The sequence below is a fragment of the Nomascus leucogenys genome, chromosome 11 (assembly GCF_006542625.1).
Source record: "Nomascus leucogenys isolate Asia chromosome 11, Asia_NLE_v1, whole genome shotgun sequence".
NCBI lineage: Eukaryota > Metazoa > Chordata > Mammalia > Primates > Hylobatidae > Nomascus > Nomascus leucogenys.
The window spans coordinates 109,535,172-109,550,012 of NC_044391.1; the positions used below are offsets into that span (position 1 = coordinate 109,535,172).

Here is a 14,841-nt window from a genome sequence, read left to right on the forward strand (position 1 = left end):
AATGATATAAAATGATCTTTATTATGATTATATATACACAAATTATAAATAAAATAGCCTAGTTAATTCATTAATATATCAAAACAAGTATAACAAAGGATTTATTCTAGGCATGCAAAGATGGTTCAATATCTAGACTTTATCAACATATTTCATTACATCATCAAATTAAGGGAGGGAAAAAGAGTTGAATGTATCAGTGATTGCTAAAGAGGGCACTGCAGCTGTGACTAGATAGGATTTTATTCCACAAATGCAAAGATAGTTCAATATCTGGAAATCTATCAGCATGCTTCATTACATCACCACATTAAGGGAAGAAAAAAGAGATTACTGTATCAGTGAATGCTATAGCAATTCTAGAAAGATATGAGTAACTAAGAAAGGGTAACATTCATTCGTTCACCCATTTCTGTGTAACATACTTGTGTAAGGGCTTCTTGCCTAGGCATTGCACCAGTATAGTGAGAATATTTGGAGTTTCCAACTTGTTGGGACATGTAGGCAGGTAAATAAATGGCTTTCTTGTGGATTGTTATAAGTATGCAGAAAGTACTAAAGAGCCCAGAAAAAGGAATTAAGCTAGTCTTCTTTGGAGGAGTTAGGGACGTGTTCACAGAGTTAGAGACATTTGAGTTGAGACAATATAAAAAGATAGGGCTTGGTAGAAAGTGAAGAGAGGTAAATGGCATTGTCGATGTGAACACAGCATGAGCAAGGGTTCAGAATCATGAAAACTTATTATAAATCCTGGGAATGGTGTCACTGGGTCACTGCTGGCATGCAGAAGAATGGTAAGAGAAGATACTGAGAAGGTCATCTGCAAACAAATGATTGATCAGAAGATGGGCCTCTCAGGAGGAGCAGCTGGAGGTGCTTCTTCATGGAGGGCAGTGTGCGGGTAATTTATGATGCTGGGGATAATTGAAATGACTGTGGAGCCAATGATTTGCATATTGATGCTTAAATTTTATTTATACTCTCCCAGAAATTGCCTATTTCTTTATATCTGTGCTATATCTGAAAAGCCAAGATGATACAGTCAGTGAGTAACTTGGGATTGCTATGAAAAATGTGAATCTTTGCTTAAGAAACTACTGCATCCTGTCTGTATTAACCAATTTTTAAACCTTTTATTATAAAATGATGTTAGATTTATAGAGACCTTCCAAGGATAGTATTAAGCCATTTAAAAAATTGTAATTAACATTTATACTACAAATGTGCATAATGCATTAAAAGTTTCAAACCTTTACTTGATCCCTTTTATTTCACACTTATATTCACTTTAGTCATACCGAAAGCAAACCAGTCACTTTTATCACTTTTATCCCAATTTAGTAGAAGACCAAGCCTCAATTAAAAGCAAAAGCAAAACCAAAATTGGCATTTCTCAGCCATGTGAGATGGGTTTGGTTTTGGTATTTAGAAAAAAAAATCATTTCAAGTTATTCCAAATGTGCAGCTAAATTTAAAAACCATGAGTAAAACAGACATTCATTGGTTGTTTTTCTATATTGGTTTTGTGCTAGGCCTTAATGGTAGTTTATAAATGTGTAAAATATGGTCCTTACCCTTTTAAGGAACTCACAGTTTAGCAAGTGTATGTGTGTCTTTGTGTGTGTGTATATATATATATATGTATGTATGTGTGTGTATATATGAATATGTAAAAGGTACAGGGGAAAAAAAAAAAGAAAAGAAAGGCCCTGTAACCAGAGTGAAAAGCCAGTACCATCACTGGCTTCAATAGCATGTGTCCTGATTCCCAGTTTAGAGTCTTTGTCATTGATTCATGTTATCCTCGTCTTTTAAGAAAACTGTACATCAAGCTGTTCTTCCAAGCAAGATGGTCATAAAATTGCCATTGACTTTCTGTAAGAATAGAGGCATCTTTTTTTTTTTCTCACTTTGCATAGCATTTTATACTATAAAAAGTACTTTAATATCATTTCATTGGTGGCCATAAAAATTCTGAGAGTTAAGGAAGACAGAGGTTTATATGTTTGTTTGTTTGTTTGTTTGTGTTTTGAGAGAAGGTCTCCCTCTGTTGCCCAAGCTGGAGTGCAGTGGTGCAATCACAGCTTACCGCAGCATCAATCTCCCAGGCTCAAGTGATCCTCCAACCTCAGCCTCTTGAGTAGCTGGGACAACAGGTGTGCACCATTATATCCTACTAATTTTTTAATTTTTTGTAGAGACCAAGTCTCATTCTATTGCCCAGGCTGGTCTTGAACTCCTGGCCTCAAGTGATCCTTCTGCCTTGGCCTCCAATGTGAGCCTTTGTGCTTGGCTGAGTCCTCTGAGAGTGAAACTATCTGAGGCTCTAGAGGAGATGCCGTTCAAAATCATGCCACTTGTTGGTGGTGTGGACTGGTGTTTATATCCAGGCAACACTGTTTCCCAGCTCTCCCCTCCACCCTGTCTCTCTATTACTATGCCATGTACTGAGGCCTTTGATTTCTGTGTTCTGATGCTCTTTGTCTTTACAGACATCTGGAGGTAATCATGTAGCCCTCTTAATTAATTCAGTTCAATTAATAAATTAGTAGGTGGCTTTTGGGCTGGGGGTGGGTACAGGGTGCCTTCCGGGTGTCCCTGTGCTAGAGAGCTCTTGCAATCAGGCTTGGAGAGCCCTCCTCAGCAGCAGCCTCTGAGTCTCATCCCCAGCAGGCAGGCTGACTGGAGAGGTGATTGGCTTACCCTGACAGAGGAGACATTTCCTTTCTTCAAATAGTATGTGCAATCTGATCAGAGCAGCATCTGGGCTGGGCTGATTGTTCCCCTCCTAGTTTAAGTAAGCTTTTCATGAAGGTCCAACATGGTATCAGCTCAACATACATGTCGATGGGCATTTCTTTGTTGTGCAGGGCTGACCTTTGCATTACATGTGTTGAATATTCTATCCTCTGGCCCTAAATTTTAATAATTGTCCCAGATGTTGTGGCAACCAATATGCCCCTCTTCCCCTTTTCCACATACCCCTTGGTGGGGACCAGAGCTGCTCCTGCAGATGGATCATTTAAAAGTGTCCTGCCAGTTATCTGTTAAAACCCTGTTTCCAAAATAAACTTTCAATGGTTCCTTAATGCCCGAAGAGTAAATTTAAACTCAACTGTGGCTGCTGAGCTGTCTGTGCTTTGGTTTCAACCCACCTTTTAGTTCTTTTGCTTGCTACTTTCTGTTATTCCCCCTCCAAGCACACTAAACGTAAATGCTGTGTACTTTTCTGCCTATATAATTTTGTTAACATTTTTCAGGCTCAACCCTACTTAGCACTCAAACCCAGTCTGTATATTACCTCATCAATAAAATCTTGTTAATTCTGCCCCCACCAAGAAGTGAGCCTATCTTTTTCTGCATCTCACCAACACTTGTTCTTAACCTCACTTAGGTAACTTAGCACTTCATTTAGGCATAACCATTTAATTGGTGAGATAATTAATTTAATAGATTATTAATAAAATTCAAGCTTTTTTCCATCCTCCTGCCATAAAAACTCCTTCAAGTTACGAACCATTTCTTACTCATATCTATTTCCCAAGAGTGGCTAGGCACTAAAATAGGTAACTATTGGAAGGGAGAGATTCAAGTTTGAGTGAGTGTTCTCTTCCTGCTCCTCCTCTTTTTCTTTCTCCTTTTCCTCTCCTTCCTCCTCTTCCTCCTCCACTTTCTACTCATGATTCCTCTGCCTCTTCATTTTTCCTTCTTCCATTTTCTTGCATCCTTCTTTCCAGAGAACTTTATCAAGATTCATTTAGTATGGATTAAGATGAAATAGCAATGAAATGAGGAGTATTGTCTTCGTTTTCATGCTTCTATAAAAACAGTGTTTGTTTCTTTTTCATTGCAGATTCCAACAATGTCTCACCCATCTTGGCTGCCACCCAAAAGCACTGGTGAGCCCCTCGGCCATGTGCCTGCATGGATGGAGACCACCCATTCCTTTGGGAACCCCAGCATTTCAGTGTCTACACAACAGCCACCCAAAAAGTTTGCCCCAGTAGTTGCTCCAAAACCTAAGTACAATCCATACAAACAACCTGGAGGTGAGGGTAAGTGCTGGGATTTCAAAGTTGGTTACTTGGAGTAGGAAAATTCAATGTTATATAGGTGATTTGTAGTACAAAGTTATGTCAGAAAAACGTAGTTTGTGAATTCACAGTGTAGTTGTCATAGGCTACTAAAAGTAAAGGAGCCCCCGGAAATAGTCTAGACTAACCCCCTCTTTTAGGAAAAAGATTTTTTATGGGTTATATGGCTATGGTTACATAGTGAAATAGGGTTAGAGCTCAAATAGAAATCTGGCCTCTTTGGTCATAGCTCAATGCCTTTCTACTGCATTATCTTCCACCTCCAGCTCATTCTCTTCTAGGGTTTTAGCTACCAGACAGTCGTCCCTCCCTTTTGCCGTTGGACAAATGTCCACAAATGCTACCAAGCAGTAGTCCAATCAGAAACTTATACAAAGTGAACCTAATAAAGTGCATGGAATTGTTTACCTCCTCTGGCTGTTTTTCTTCCCTTAGGCTGCTGAAGGATAAAGTTATCTAGAGTGTTCTGTGAGACCTGCATTTGTTGAATCTCCCAGACAAATTCGAGTGAAGCCTAGTTTCAGGGGTTTTAATAACAATGCATTCAGTTTACATCAAGTAGAGTTTGAAGGTCTGTGTGAGCTCCAGCTCTCATGTGTATGTATACACTCACACACGAAGCCTCAGAGGCAGTATAAATGGTACCATACTCTTTGATTGAAAAGGTTCCGTATTTTCACCAATGAATGTTAGCAGCTTATTCAAACTCAAGAAACAATAACTTAAAATAAAAAAAAAACTGAAGAATATTAGACTTCTAGGAGCTGAGAGAGAAGAGACAGTGAAAGGAGATTTAACTCCCTTTGTTTTCTGTCCCTGTCCCACCATTAAAAAGATTATTAATATCTTACCCACTCCATGATGTTCCCAGTTGCTTCTTGGATGACATTAATGTTTGTTTTGTCAATATTGCACGCAAGTGTTTCACACTCTGTGATATAGTCCAGTCCTCCTCTTTTCTTTCCTGTCCTCTCCTGCACCCAGGAAACACTTTACTAGTCTGTTAGTATTTTGGGTCTGATGCCAGAAGCCTAGTTCAGATGTCTAGCTTGGGTAAGGTGAACACCTAGGCTGGGTGGTAGAGAGGATCAGGCTTCAGCATGCATGGCTAAGCTGCAGCTGTGAATCTTTGGGTATCCTTTTCCTCAGAAAATGCAAGAATGAAACCCTCAGAAAGCTGCTCTTGAAAAACAATAAATGAAGCCTTTGGTGCTGTACTAATCTCTATAGCACTCCATGATGTTTTATGGCCTTAGAAAGAGACCGCATCTTTGCAGTTAGTCAAGCACTTAGTGGAACTGGCTTTCTTTGACTTATCCTTCTTTAGTGATTTCAGGGCTTAGGAATGGGATGAATGGGATCTGGAAGAGGATCTCTCTTCATAGGGACAGGAGGAGCCATATGTTGGCTTCCTCATTTATGGTTTTTTTTTTTTTTTGAGATGGAGTTTTACTCTTGTTGCCCAGGCTGGAGTGCAATGGCGTGATCTTGGCTCACTGCAACCTCTGCCTCCCGGTTTCAGGTGATTCTCAGTCTCAGCCTCCCGTGTAGCTGGATTACAGGCATGCACTACCATGGTTGGCTAATTTTGTATTTTTAGTAGAGATGGCGTTTCTCCACATTGGTCAGGCTGGTCTTGAACTCCTAACCTCAGGTTATCTGCCAGCCTTTGGCCTCCCAAAGGGCTGGGATTACAGGTGTGAGCCACCGCACCTGGGCCTCATTTATGTTTTCAGTGTTTCCCTTTGTCGGCTTACTAGGGGCATTGTTATTTTGTCTCTTAACTTTTGGGGAAAGCTTCAGTGGACCTCCCTCTAATCTGAACAGAATACAGACATGGCCAGTTATAGAGCAGAAAGCAAAGGTGTGAGGAAGTCTTTGTAGGTATGAGAGTTCTTATAGGCCTGAGCATTATGGTGAGGGCAGGTCCTATATTAAGTGGGCTAATAAATGGCATATATGAGATAGGGAGAAGAGAAGCATATAATGGCCTCCCTTTAGACTCCTTTATTGTGAAGTTGACATGCCTTCCCTGTACTATGTGTGGTTCACCCACTGTCTTATTCTCTAGGAACAGTGAAGTGATTTGTTTGTGTGCTCTGCAGCGCAGTCCTTGGTCCCCTCTCAACATGCCACCCCACACGTTTTTGTTACCTGAAAATTCTATTTGTATCACTTTCTCCAAAATATGTAGGTGCGGCCTAGATCAGAATTAATCGCTCCCTTCCCCGAGTTTCCACATCTTATTCTTTGACTTATCCAAATTTCTACTACTTTTGTTATTGCTCCTGCTTACATTCTGTCCCATATTGAACATTTAGTATATGCCAGGCTCTATGCTTTCTCGTTATTATTTTATTGCCTTCTTATGTAACCCTACAAAATGTTTTTTTTTTCCTTATAAAGAAATGGAAGCTTAAAGGAGGTGATGTTCTCTGTGATTTGTTTGGAGTATGTTTCTGAACTAAGGCTGCTGTCCATAGCCAGCATGCAATACTGCCTGTCCTTCTATTCACAGCACATGTGGCACCAAGCCCCATATTACAGTGATACGTCCCTGCGTCCCTTATAAGAATATATATAAGCTTTGCTTCCTCATTGAAGCAACAAGACATGGTTTCTCACTCGTCCTTATGTTCCTCATAGCTCATATTATGCTACTGTGTTTTTAGTAGGAATGGTTGCATATGGTCAAATGTATGTCTGTGTGTTCTTATGTATGCATATATATTTGGATGGCTGGCGGATGGCTGGCTGGGTGAGTGCACTGCTCAGTAATGCTTCTCCAAAGCAGTTTGGAATATGGTATAACTCAGTCTTTTGTTTTCTGAAATTTTGGTTCTCTCTTGCATTTCTGCCAATTCTCACTCTTTTTCTCTCTCCCCCTCTCTCTAAATATAATAACCTTTACCTTTTCTGAATATGCAAGAGAAGAAATTTTCCTTTAATATGTAAGTTAAAGACAAATCTTGGGAACAGTTTATGGACATTCAGACATTTTAAAATAGAAGCTACATTTCTGCATCTGCTGTATGAAACAAAGATGTATCCATGTATTTGTTGGAAGTAGATTTGCTTTTCTTTATATTTAATTTAAATGTTATCAGTGCATTCTGTTACTCTGAACATTTTTGTAACTTATGTCTATTGTGTTTAAGTGTTTACACATTTTAAAAATTTATAACCATTCCTTTTCTTTTCTTTTTTTCATTTAGAATGTTCTATACTCTTAGTAAAATTCCCAAGATAGTAGGTAGCACAGGTTTTATTTCCAGGATGCATCGGTGATACCAGCTTACGCTCTGTATTGCCTCAGCTCATGCTGTTTTTTGCTTTTAGCATGTACTTCTCCCCCAGTTTCCTGCTTCTACAGTCTTTTAATTCATTGCTTAAAAGTTGACCTCCACAAAGGTCAACCACAAATGCAGAAAGTTAGAACTAATAGAAATCACGCAATCCATCTTGTTCTGATGTAAATGTGAAAACCGCAGTCTAGAGAGTGTAAGTTATTTGTTCAGAGAAGCACAGCCTGCTCCGAGCCGAGTTGGCACTCAAGTCTTTTTCCTCTAACTCTAGAGTTACCCAAACCTTGTACCATATTGTAATGGCAAACTGTTCTCTACTACCCCATACCCTCATGCATTGCATACAATTCTTATGACAATGTGTTTTTTAATAGATTTGCTCGTATATGCACCTGTCTTCTCTAGCGGAGTCTGAACTTTGAGAGTCGGGGGCTGCCTGACTCATGCCTTTTTCCTCAACGGCACCTAGCAGGATACCTGACACATACTAGGGACTCAATAGTGTTTGCAGAACTGAATTAATTGATAAAGCACAGTAATATAAACCTACTTCTCCAGACACATGTTCTAGGTTCTCAGCTACTTATTAGACACTGTGGTTCTGCAGTTTCAACCCATGTCTTTGCATTACTTTTCCTTCCTATGCCCATTCTTTGAACTTACATTTCTCACCTTGGTGTTACGTCTGTAATCTCTGGAGTTTGCTTTCCCATGTTTTAATTCTGACTGTGAAAGTAGAAAAATACCCATATGTTTTCCACATCAACTTATCTTTCTGGGGTACCATATTTATAATTTTCTTTTATAAGATATTCTGCTAATAACCATTTTCTAAAGGACTTTGGCACACTGAAAAGTGGGGCATGCTTTTTTTCTCAGTTAGTAGCTCTTTAGATCTTAGGGTCCTTTTATTTTACTTCCATTGTTCTCATTTCTTTTCACTGATTTTGTAACAACTTGTGTTTTCATAGCTAACTTAGAATACCCCTACAGTTCCAAATGCTTTCTCTGTGTTCAATACTTTGTGCTTACGAACTCATATTTATTTTTTAATTAAATTTTGTCTTCTTAGAGAATTTTTTTTAGTTCAATAGCTTTTGGGGAACAGGTGGTTTTTGCTTACATGGAAAAGTTCTGTTGTGGTGATTTCTGAGATTTTGGTGTGCCCATTGCCCGAGCAGTGTACGCTGTAATCTTTTATCCCTCACATCCTTCCCATCCTTCATCCTGAGTCCCCAAAGTCCGTTATATCATTCTTATGCCTTTGCATCCTCGTAGCTTAGCTCCCACTTATAAGTGAGAACATACTATATTTGATTTTCCATTTCTGAGTTATGTTTAGAATAATGGTCTCCAACTCTATCTAAGTTGCTGCAAATGCCATTATTTCATTCCGTTTTGTGGCTGAGTAGTATCCCATAGTGCATATATACCACAATTTTTTATCCATTTGTTGGCTGATGGGTATTTAGAAGTTATACAGACAATAATCATATGAAAAAATGCTCAACTCACTGTCCGGGAAATGCAAATTAAAACCACATTGAGATACCACCTTACTCCTGCAAGAATAGCCATAATTAAAAAAATAATAAATGTTGGCATAGATATGGTGAAAAGGGGACACTTTTGGTGGGAATGTAAACTAGTACAATAAACTAGTACAACTGCTATGAAAAACAATACGGAGATTCACTAAAGAACGAAAGTAGACATACCATTTGATACAGCAATCCCACTACTGGGTATCTACCCAAAGGAAAAGAAATCTTTACATGAAAAAGATACCTGTGCACACATGTTCATAGCAGCACAATTCTTAAAGATTTTATAGTGTTAACTATTTCATTTTTTGTGAAATTATTTTGGTATGTATTTGTGCTGTTGTTCCATCACTTTCTATTCTGTTTAACTGATGACAACAAGATAAGATAATGCAATTTTTCTTCTGGTCTTTAAAATACTAGCCTTTAGTGTTGTTTGTCCTATAATCTGGGTTTTCACTCTGCTCCAAATCAAAAAATAAAAAGATACAACAAACAACAACCACCCCACCCCAAAAAATAAAAAAACAGCAGCAATTAAACTCAGTCTTAGACTTTGATGGCAGAACAGTATAGTTCTTTTTCTGTTTTTGGTAAATAGCAAAGCAAATGAACTTTCCTACTGCACTAATGTACTTTCTTTTAGATGGTTTTTGAAATTATCTTACTAATACACTCTGGGGATTAGTATTAGGTTGCCTTTAATGGCAAAAACCACGATTACTTTTGCACCAACTTAGTAACTCTCTCTCTCTCTCTAATTTGGCTGAATGAAATTTGATAATACTTCTTATCCATCATTAAAATAGATAATCATTTGGAAAGATTTGTAAAGTTCACAAGTTTATGAAGCTGAAGTTGTCTTGTGGCCTAGAATTCACTTTCTTTAATTTCTGAAATTCTTTTTAAAAAACATTTTTATGTTAGATTTTGGAAAAAACAAATTGGCATGACATGCCAGTTCTCACTCTTTTTCTTTCTCCCTCTCTCTCTCTAAATATAATAACCTTTACCTTTTCTGAATATACAAGAGAAGACATTTTCCTTTAATATATAAATTAAAGACAAATATTGGGAATGGTTTGTGGCCATTCAGACTTTGGGTCTGCATTAGGTGCCAATTCAACGTGATCATTTTGGTGGAATCCTTTTATATTGGTATACTCTTTTATAGTTTATTTAGCACTTGCATGTTCATTATCTTTTCATTTCAGTAGAAAATTCTTACTGTCGCTCTCTGAGGTAGGTAGAACAGATGTTATTGTCATTTTGATGATTTGTAAGTAATAGAAGTGGAAGAGCTTATTAAAGAATCATGTAGCTAGTAAAAGAGTAGAGGGAGACCCTCACACCTAGGGCTCTTATGAATTTTAAATGCTTCCATTTATTAAAGCGTTGGCTGGACAGTCTGATGTCTCCTTTAACTTCATTATTTTATTATTTAATGATTCTTCTTTGAAATTAATTTCAAAATGGTGACTCTTTTTACAAACCAGCTTTGTGTATATTGTTGGTTCACATAGACTTGTCAAGATAGATCAAGATAGGTGAGGTGAATTATATTAAATAGGGATCTTAAGCCTAGATTTTTTTTTATGACATCTTTCTGTGCTTTCTGCTACCATGAGGTTATGCATGTATTATTCCATGGAGGGGAAACAGTTATAAATGATTGCTAATCTACCCATGAGTTTGGGGCTGAATTGATCCAGAACCCAGGTTTCCTAAATGCACTCATTCAGCTGTACCACTGTGGTTTATGGGAACCAGGCAAGTTTGGAGCTTTGTTCCTAGGGACCGATGAGTCCTGGATTATTGATGCTTGGTGGAGAATTAGCCATTAGTGATGTGAAGCCATGTATCCTGGTTAGGCAGGACACATTTGTTTTCTTAGCAGATAACTAACATGTGAGGGAAATGGATGTCCACTTATGGCATTATATTTAAAGGAATAATTTAGACTGGATTTTCCCCATTATTTTTGCTGCGAAGGTATGGTCCTCACGGTGTGCTTTTCTGTCTCTGGAGTCTTATTGTCCTTTTCCCCATGCAAAGAGAATCTTGCTGTAACTTTCGAGATACAAATGGGAAACGTCTTTTTTGGAGGTTACAAATGGGGAACATCTTTTTGTAATCCTGACAGTCCTGTTAATTGCAATTAGAGACTGCAGTTGTAACATCTTGGACGTTTGTTATAAGTATGCGTGTTATGCCATAGGATAGCCACAAATTCACGGAAACATCAGGAACTGTAATAATGAAGCTCGGGTTTGCCTGTCATGCCCCTTTTCTGGATGAGCGTAAGCATCTTGAGCCTCATCCATCACTGCAGAATGCAGTGCATGAGTTTTAATTTTCAGGTCCTCAGGGGCACAAAAGAACAAGCTGTGTATTCATTAAAGGATCAAATATTAATTGTATTAATTTGATCTTTACACTGCATCTTTCAGCAGAGAAATTAACTTGTAATTCTTGGAGTGACATCAGATCTTACCAAATATTCTTAGGCCTTATTGCTGCTCAAATGTGCCAAGATGCAGCCCCGGCTTGATGGTCAGTGCAGTTACATTCAAGCTTCAGTTTCACCACTTGGCCTTGGGCATGATGCTTTTCTAATCCATATCCTCTTTAATTCATAAAATATTAGCTGGTAATACTAACTGCCTCACAAGATTGTTTTGAAAGCCAAATATGATGATAAATGTGAAAATGTTTTTAAACCATAAAACCTATACCTTAGGGTTATAAGGAGTTACTATTATATACTTATTCAGCAGTCATTTACTTAAAACAGATTTTGTGCCAGATACTCTTCTAGGGGCTGAAGTAATGGCAGTGAGTGAAACAGAGACTAGTTCCTGCCCTCTTGGGATGTATTTTCTTGCTATAATAAAAATAATAAAAATAATGTTATTAATAATAATGAATAGTGATACATTTGTGAAATGAAATTTATTTAATAAATGCATTTTATAACCTTATATATAATTACCAATAATTATTCAAAATTATAAAAAATACTTTAATAGAGGTTAAGTAACTCTAATCCAAAAATCTGAAATCTTAAATGTGAAAAAATCTGAAACTTTCTGAGTGCTAACACAATGCTCAAAGGAAATGCTCACGGGAACATTTTGGATTTCAGAATTGTGGATTAGGATTGCTCAGCTGGTATGTGTAAATATTCCAAAAATCCAAAAAATCTGAAATTTGAAGCACTTCTTTTCCAAGATGTTTTGTATATGGGATACTCAGTCTGTACTAACGAATATGTGATAATATAAATATAATAACAATTTAACATGTTATTCATAAGTACTGATGTCATTAGCTTCTAATAACAGTGATAGAGATCACAATGCCTCAACACTATATAAACTAAAATTCTAGAACCAGGGTGAATCTTAAAAGTTATCTAATGCAACCCCTTTCTTTCCTAGATGAGAATAGTTGAGAATGTATTCACTAATACATTTCAGGGAAGTACAGGTTCTTTGCCCAGGGGTGCTGTAAATAACCAATGAAAATTCTTGAATGCAGGCAACAATTTAATCTTCATTTCAGAGACTCAGAGAGGCAGGTGGCTTGTTCAGTATTGCAGATTAGTAAGTGGGGAAGCCAAGCCATGATCCTGGGGATTCCTTCTCTGGTTGCCGTAGACACGTTCTGGGGGACCTGTTTAGAAGTTGCAGTGATTGAACTAATATACCCGAACAAAGTGGATTAGGTGTTTCAGAACAAGGAGAAGTCCATGTATTGTTGACAGAAATCTCTTTTATTTGTAACTTGTCAGCTTAATTAACTGCTCAAATGAGTTCCTTAATAAGGTGATGGGTTCCTCCTAATTCTTATATGGTTCAAAAACAATAATTAATGCTGATTTGTGTGGTGAGATACATATTAATCATCTTTATTTTTGAATTGTACAGATGTACAATACTATTGTCACTCCATATTTTACATCTGAAGAGAATTTAATTACTTTTTTGATAATAAAAATATACAGAGAGCCACAAAGAGATATCACCACACATGTATTAGAAAAGCTAAAATAAAAATTTGTACCATATGCTGCTAAGGATGTGGAGAAATGATCTCTCACAATGCTGGTAGCAACGTGCAAAATTTTGTAGCCACTATGGAAAACTCTTTGGCGGTATTTTACAAAAGTAAACATGTACTAACCATATGACTCAGCAAATATACCCTTTGGCATTTAATCCAGAGAATCAAAATGTTATGTTCACAAAAAAACCTGTACATGGATGTTCATAGCAACTTTTTTTTTTTTTTATCATAATGACAAAACACTGGAAACAACCCAAATATCCTTTGATGGGCAAATGTTTCAGTGAAGTCTGGTACAGCCATACAATGGAATAATACCATTCAGCAGTAAAAAAGAATGAAGTATTGTTGGTATATGCAATAACCTGGACATGATTAATGAAAAAACTGTCTTGAAAGGTTACATGTATTATATGATTTCATTTTAAGACAAAGCTCTAGAGATGAAGGACATATTCATGATTGCTAGGGGGCAGAGATGGGCGGGTCGGGGAGGCAAGTACTGGTCATTCCTACAAAGCGGACGCAGCAAGAGTCTGTGTGGGTGGAACAGTTCTGTACCTCAATTGGAGTGATGGTTACATGAATCTATACGTGGAATAAAATTACATAGAACTGTATGCACACACAAATCAATGCAGGTTATAAAATGGTAAAAACTGAGTAAGGCCCAGTTAACAGTAAGGTTACAATATCAGTTTGCTTTTTTTGTAATGTATTATAGCTTTATGAGAGTTACCATTCGGGGAACCTGGGTAAACTGTACATGGGACTCTGTACTATTTTTGCAACTTTCTGTGAGTCTACATTTCAAAAAAGTTTAATAATAGTAAAATAAAGGAATGCATATAGATATCTTAATGTATTCTTCTCTTACTCAAAGTACTATCTTACATGCCATCTGAATTGCTTGCATGATACTTTGAAAGATCACTGCTATATGTATCCCTGCCAAAATGTATGGCTTAAACCAGTGGTTTTCAAAGCTGGCCAGTCATCAGAAAGACTTGGAGAACATTTTTCAAAAGAAAAAAATTAAAGCAAGTCCTAGGTCGTATCACAATTTTACAGAATCAAAATATCTGGCCATGGGACCCAGGAATCTGCATTAAAACAAAGCAAAATAAAAAATAAAACAGAACTCCCTGGGAATTGTGATTGATTCTTAACCAAAGTTTGGGAACCACTCACTTATTTCATTAATTTCAGGGACCAGTGCCTTAATCTCCTTTGAACCTTGTCCAGGTCCTGAGAGTGTACTCTTCCTCCTGTAGTTAATGAGGGTAACTTTTGAAGTCTTAAGCATCTTTATCATGTGAACATTGTACAGATTCAGGGACCTAGAGTATCCTTCATGTTGCTATTCTTTTCCCTCAGTGCTTTCATCATAGACACCAATCTTTTGCATATGTTGTCCCAGGCCATTTTATTTGGGATCCAAAACCAGAAGATTTCAAACAACAACAAAAAATGGATTCTTCAAGAATGCCCTAGCCATGGCCAAGCTTCTGCATTACAGAGCTCTTGCTATTGTGTTGCTTCGGGTAGCAATGCCTGAAATCTCAGCCAATTTTGGGTCACAGTAGGCCTATGTAAATTATCTGAAAATGGATTCATTATGGACATTATAAAAATAAATCTGACACCTGAGCCTTTGGGCAAATATACCATATAAAGAAATCATACCCTAGAATAACAATTGACCTAAAGAACTTAAAAAAAATCAGTATGGTATTTTTATCATCCTTTCTTAAAATTACTGCATTCAGAGAGACCTGATGGCTGAGGACAGCACCTGGGGCAGAGGAGTATAGGTCATTGGGATGTGGT

General features: G+C 37.4%; 1 protein-coding gene across 3 annotated transcripts in view; it reads left to right on the forward strand.

Moving 5' to 3' along the window:
* The window catches only part of LPP (LIM domain containing preferred translocation partner in lipoma), a 715,816-nt gene that overhangs the window by 246,589 nt on the left and 454,386 nt on the right, over positions 1 to 14,841 (forward strand). For all 3 annotated transcript variants that reach the window (XM_030822968.1, XM_030822969.1, XM_030822971.1), the window contains one exon: positions 3,854 to 4,055. In XM_030822968.1, coding sequence (XP_030678828.1) covers positions 3,863 to 4,055 — 193 coding nt within the window. In that variant the 5' untranslated portion in view covers positions 3,854 to 3,862. The remainder of the gene's footprint in view (positions 1 to 3,853; positions 4,056 to 14,841) is intronic.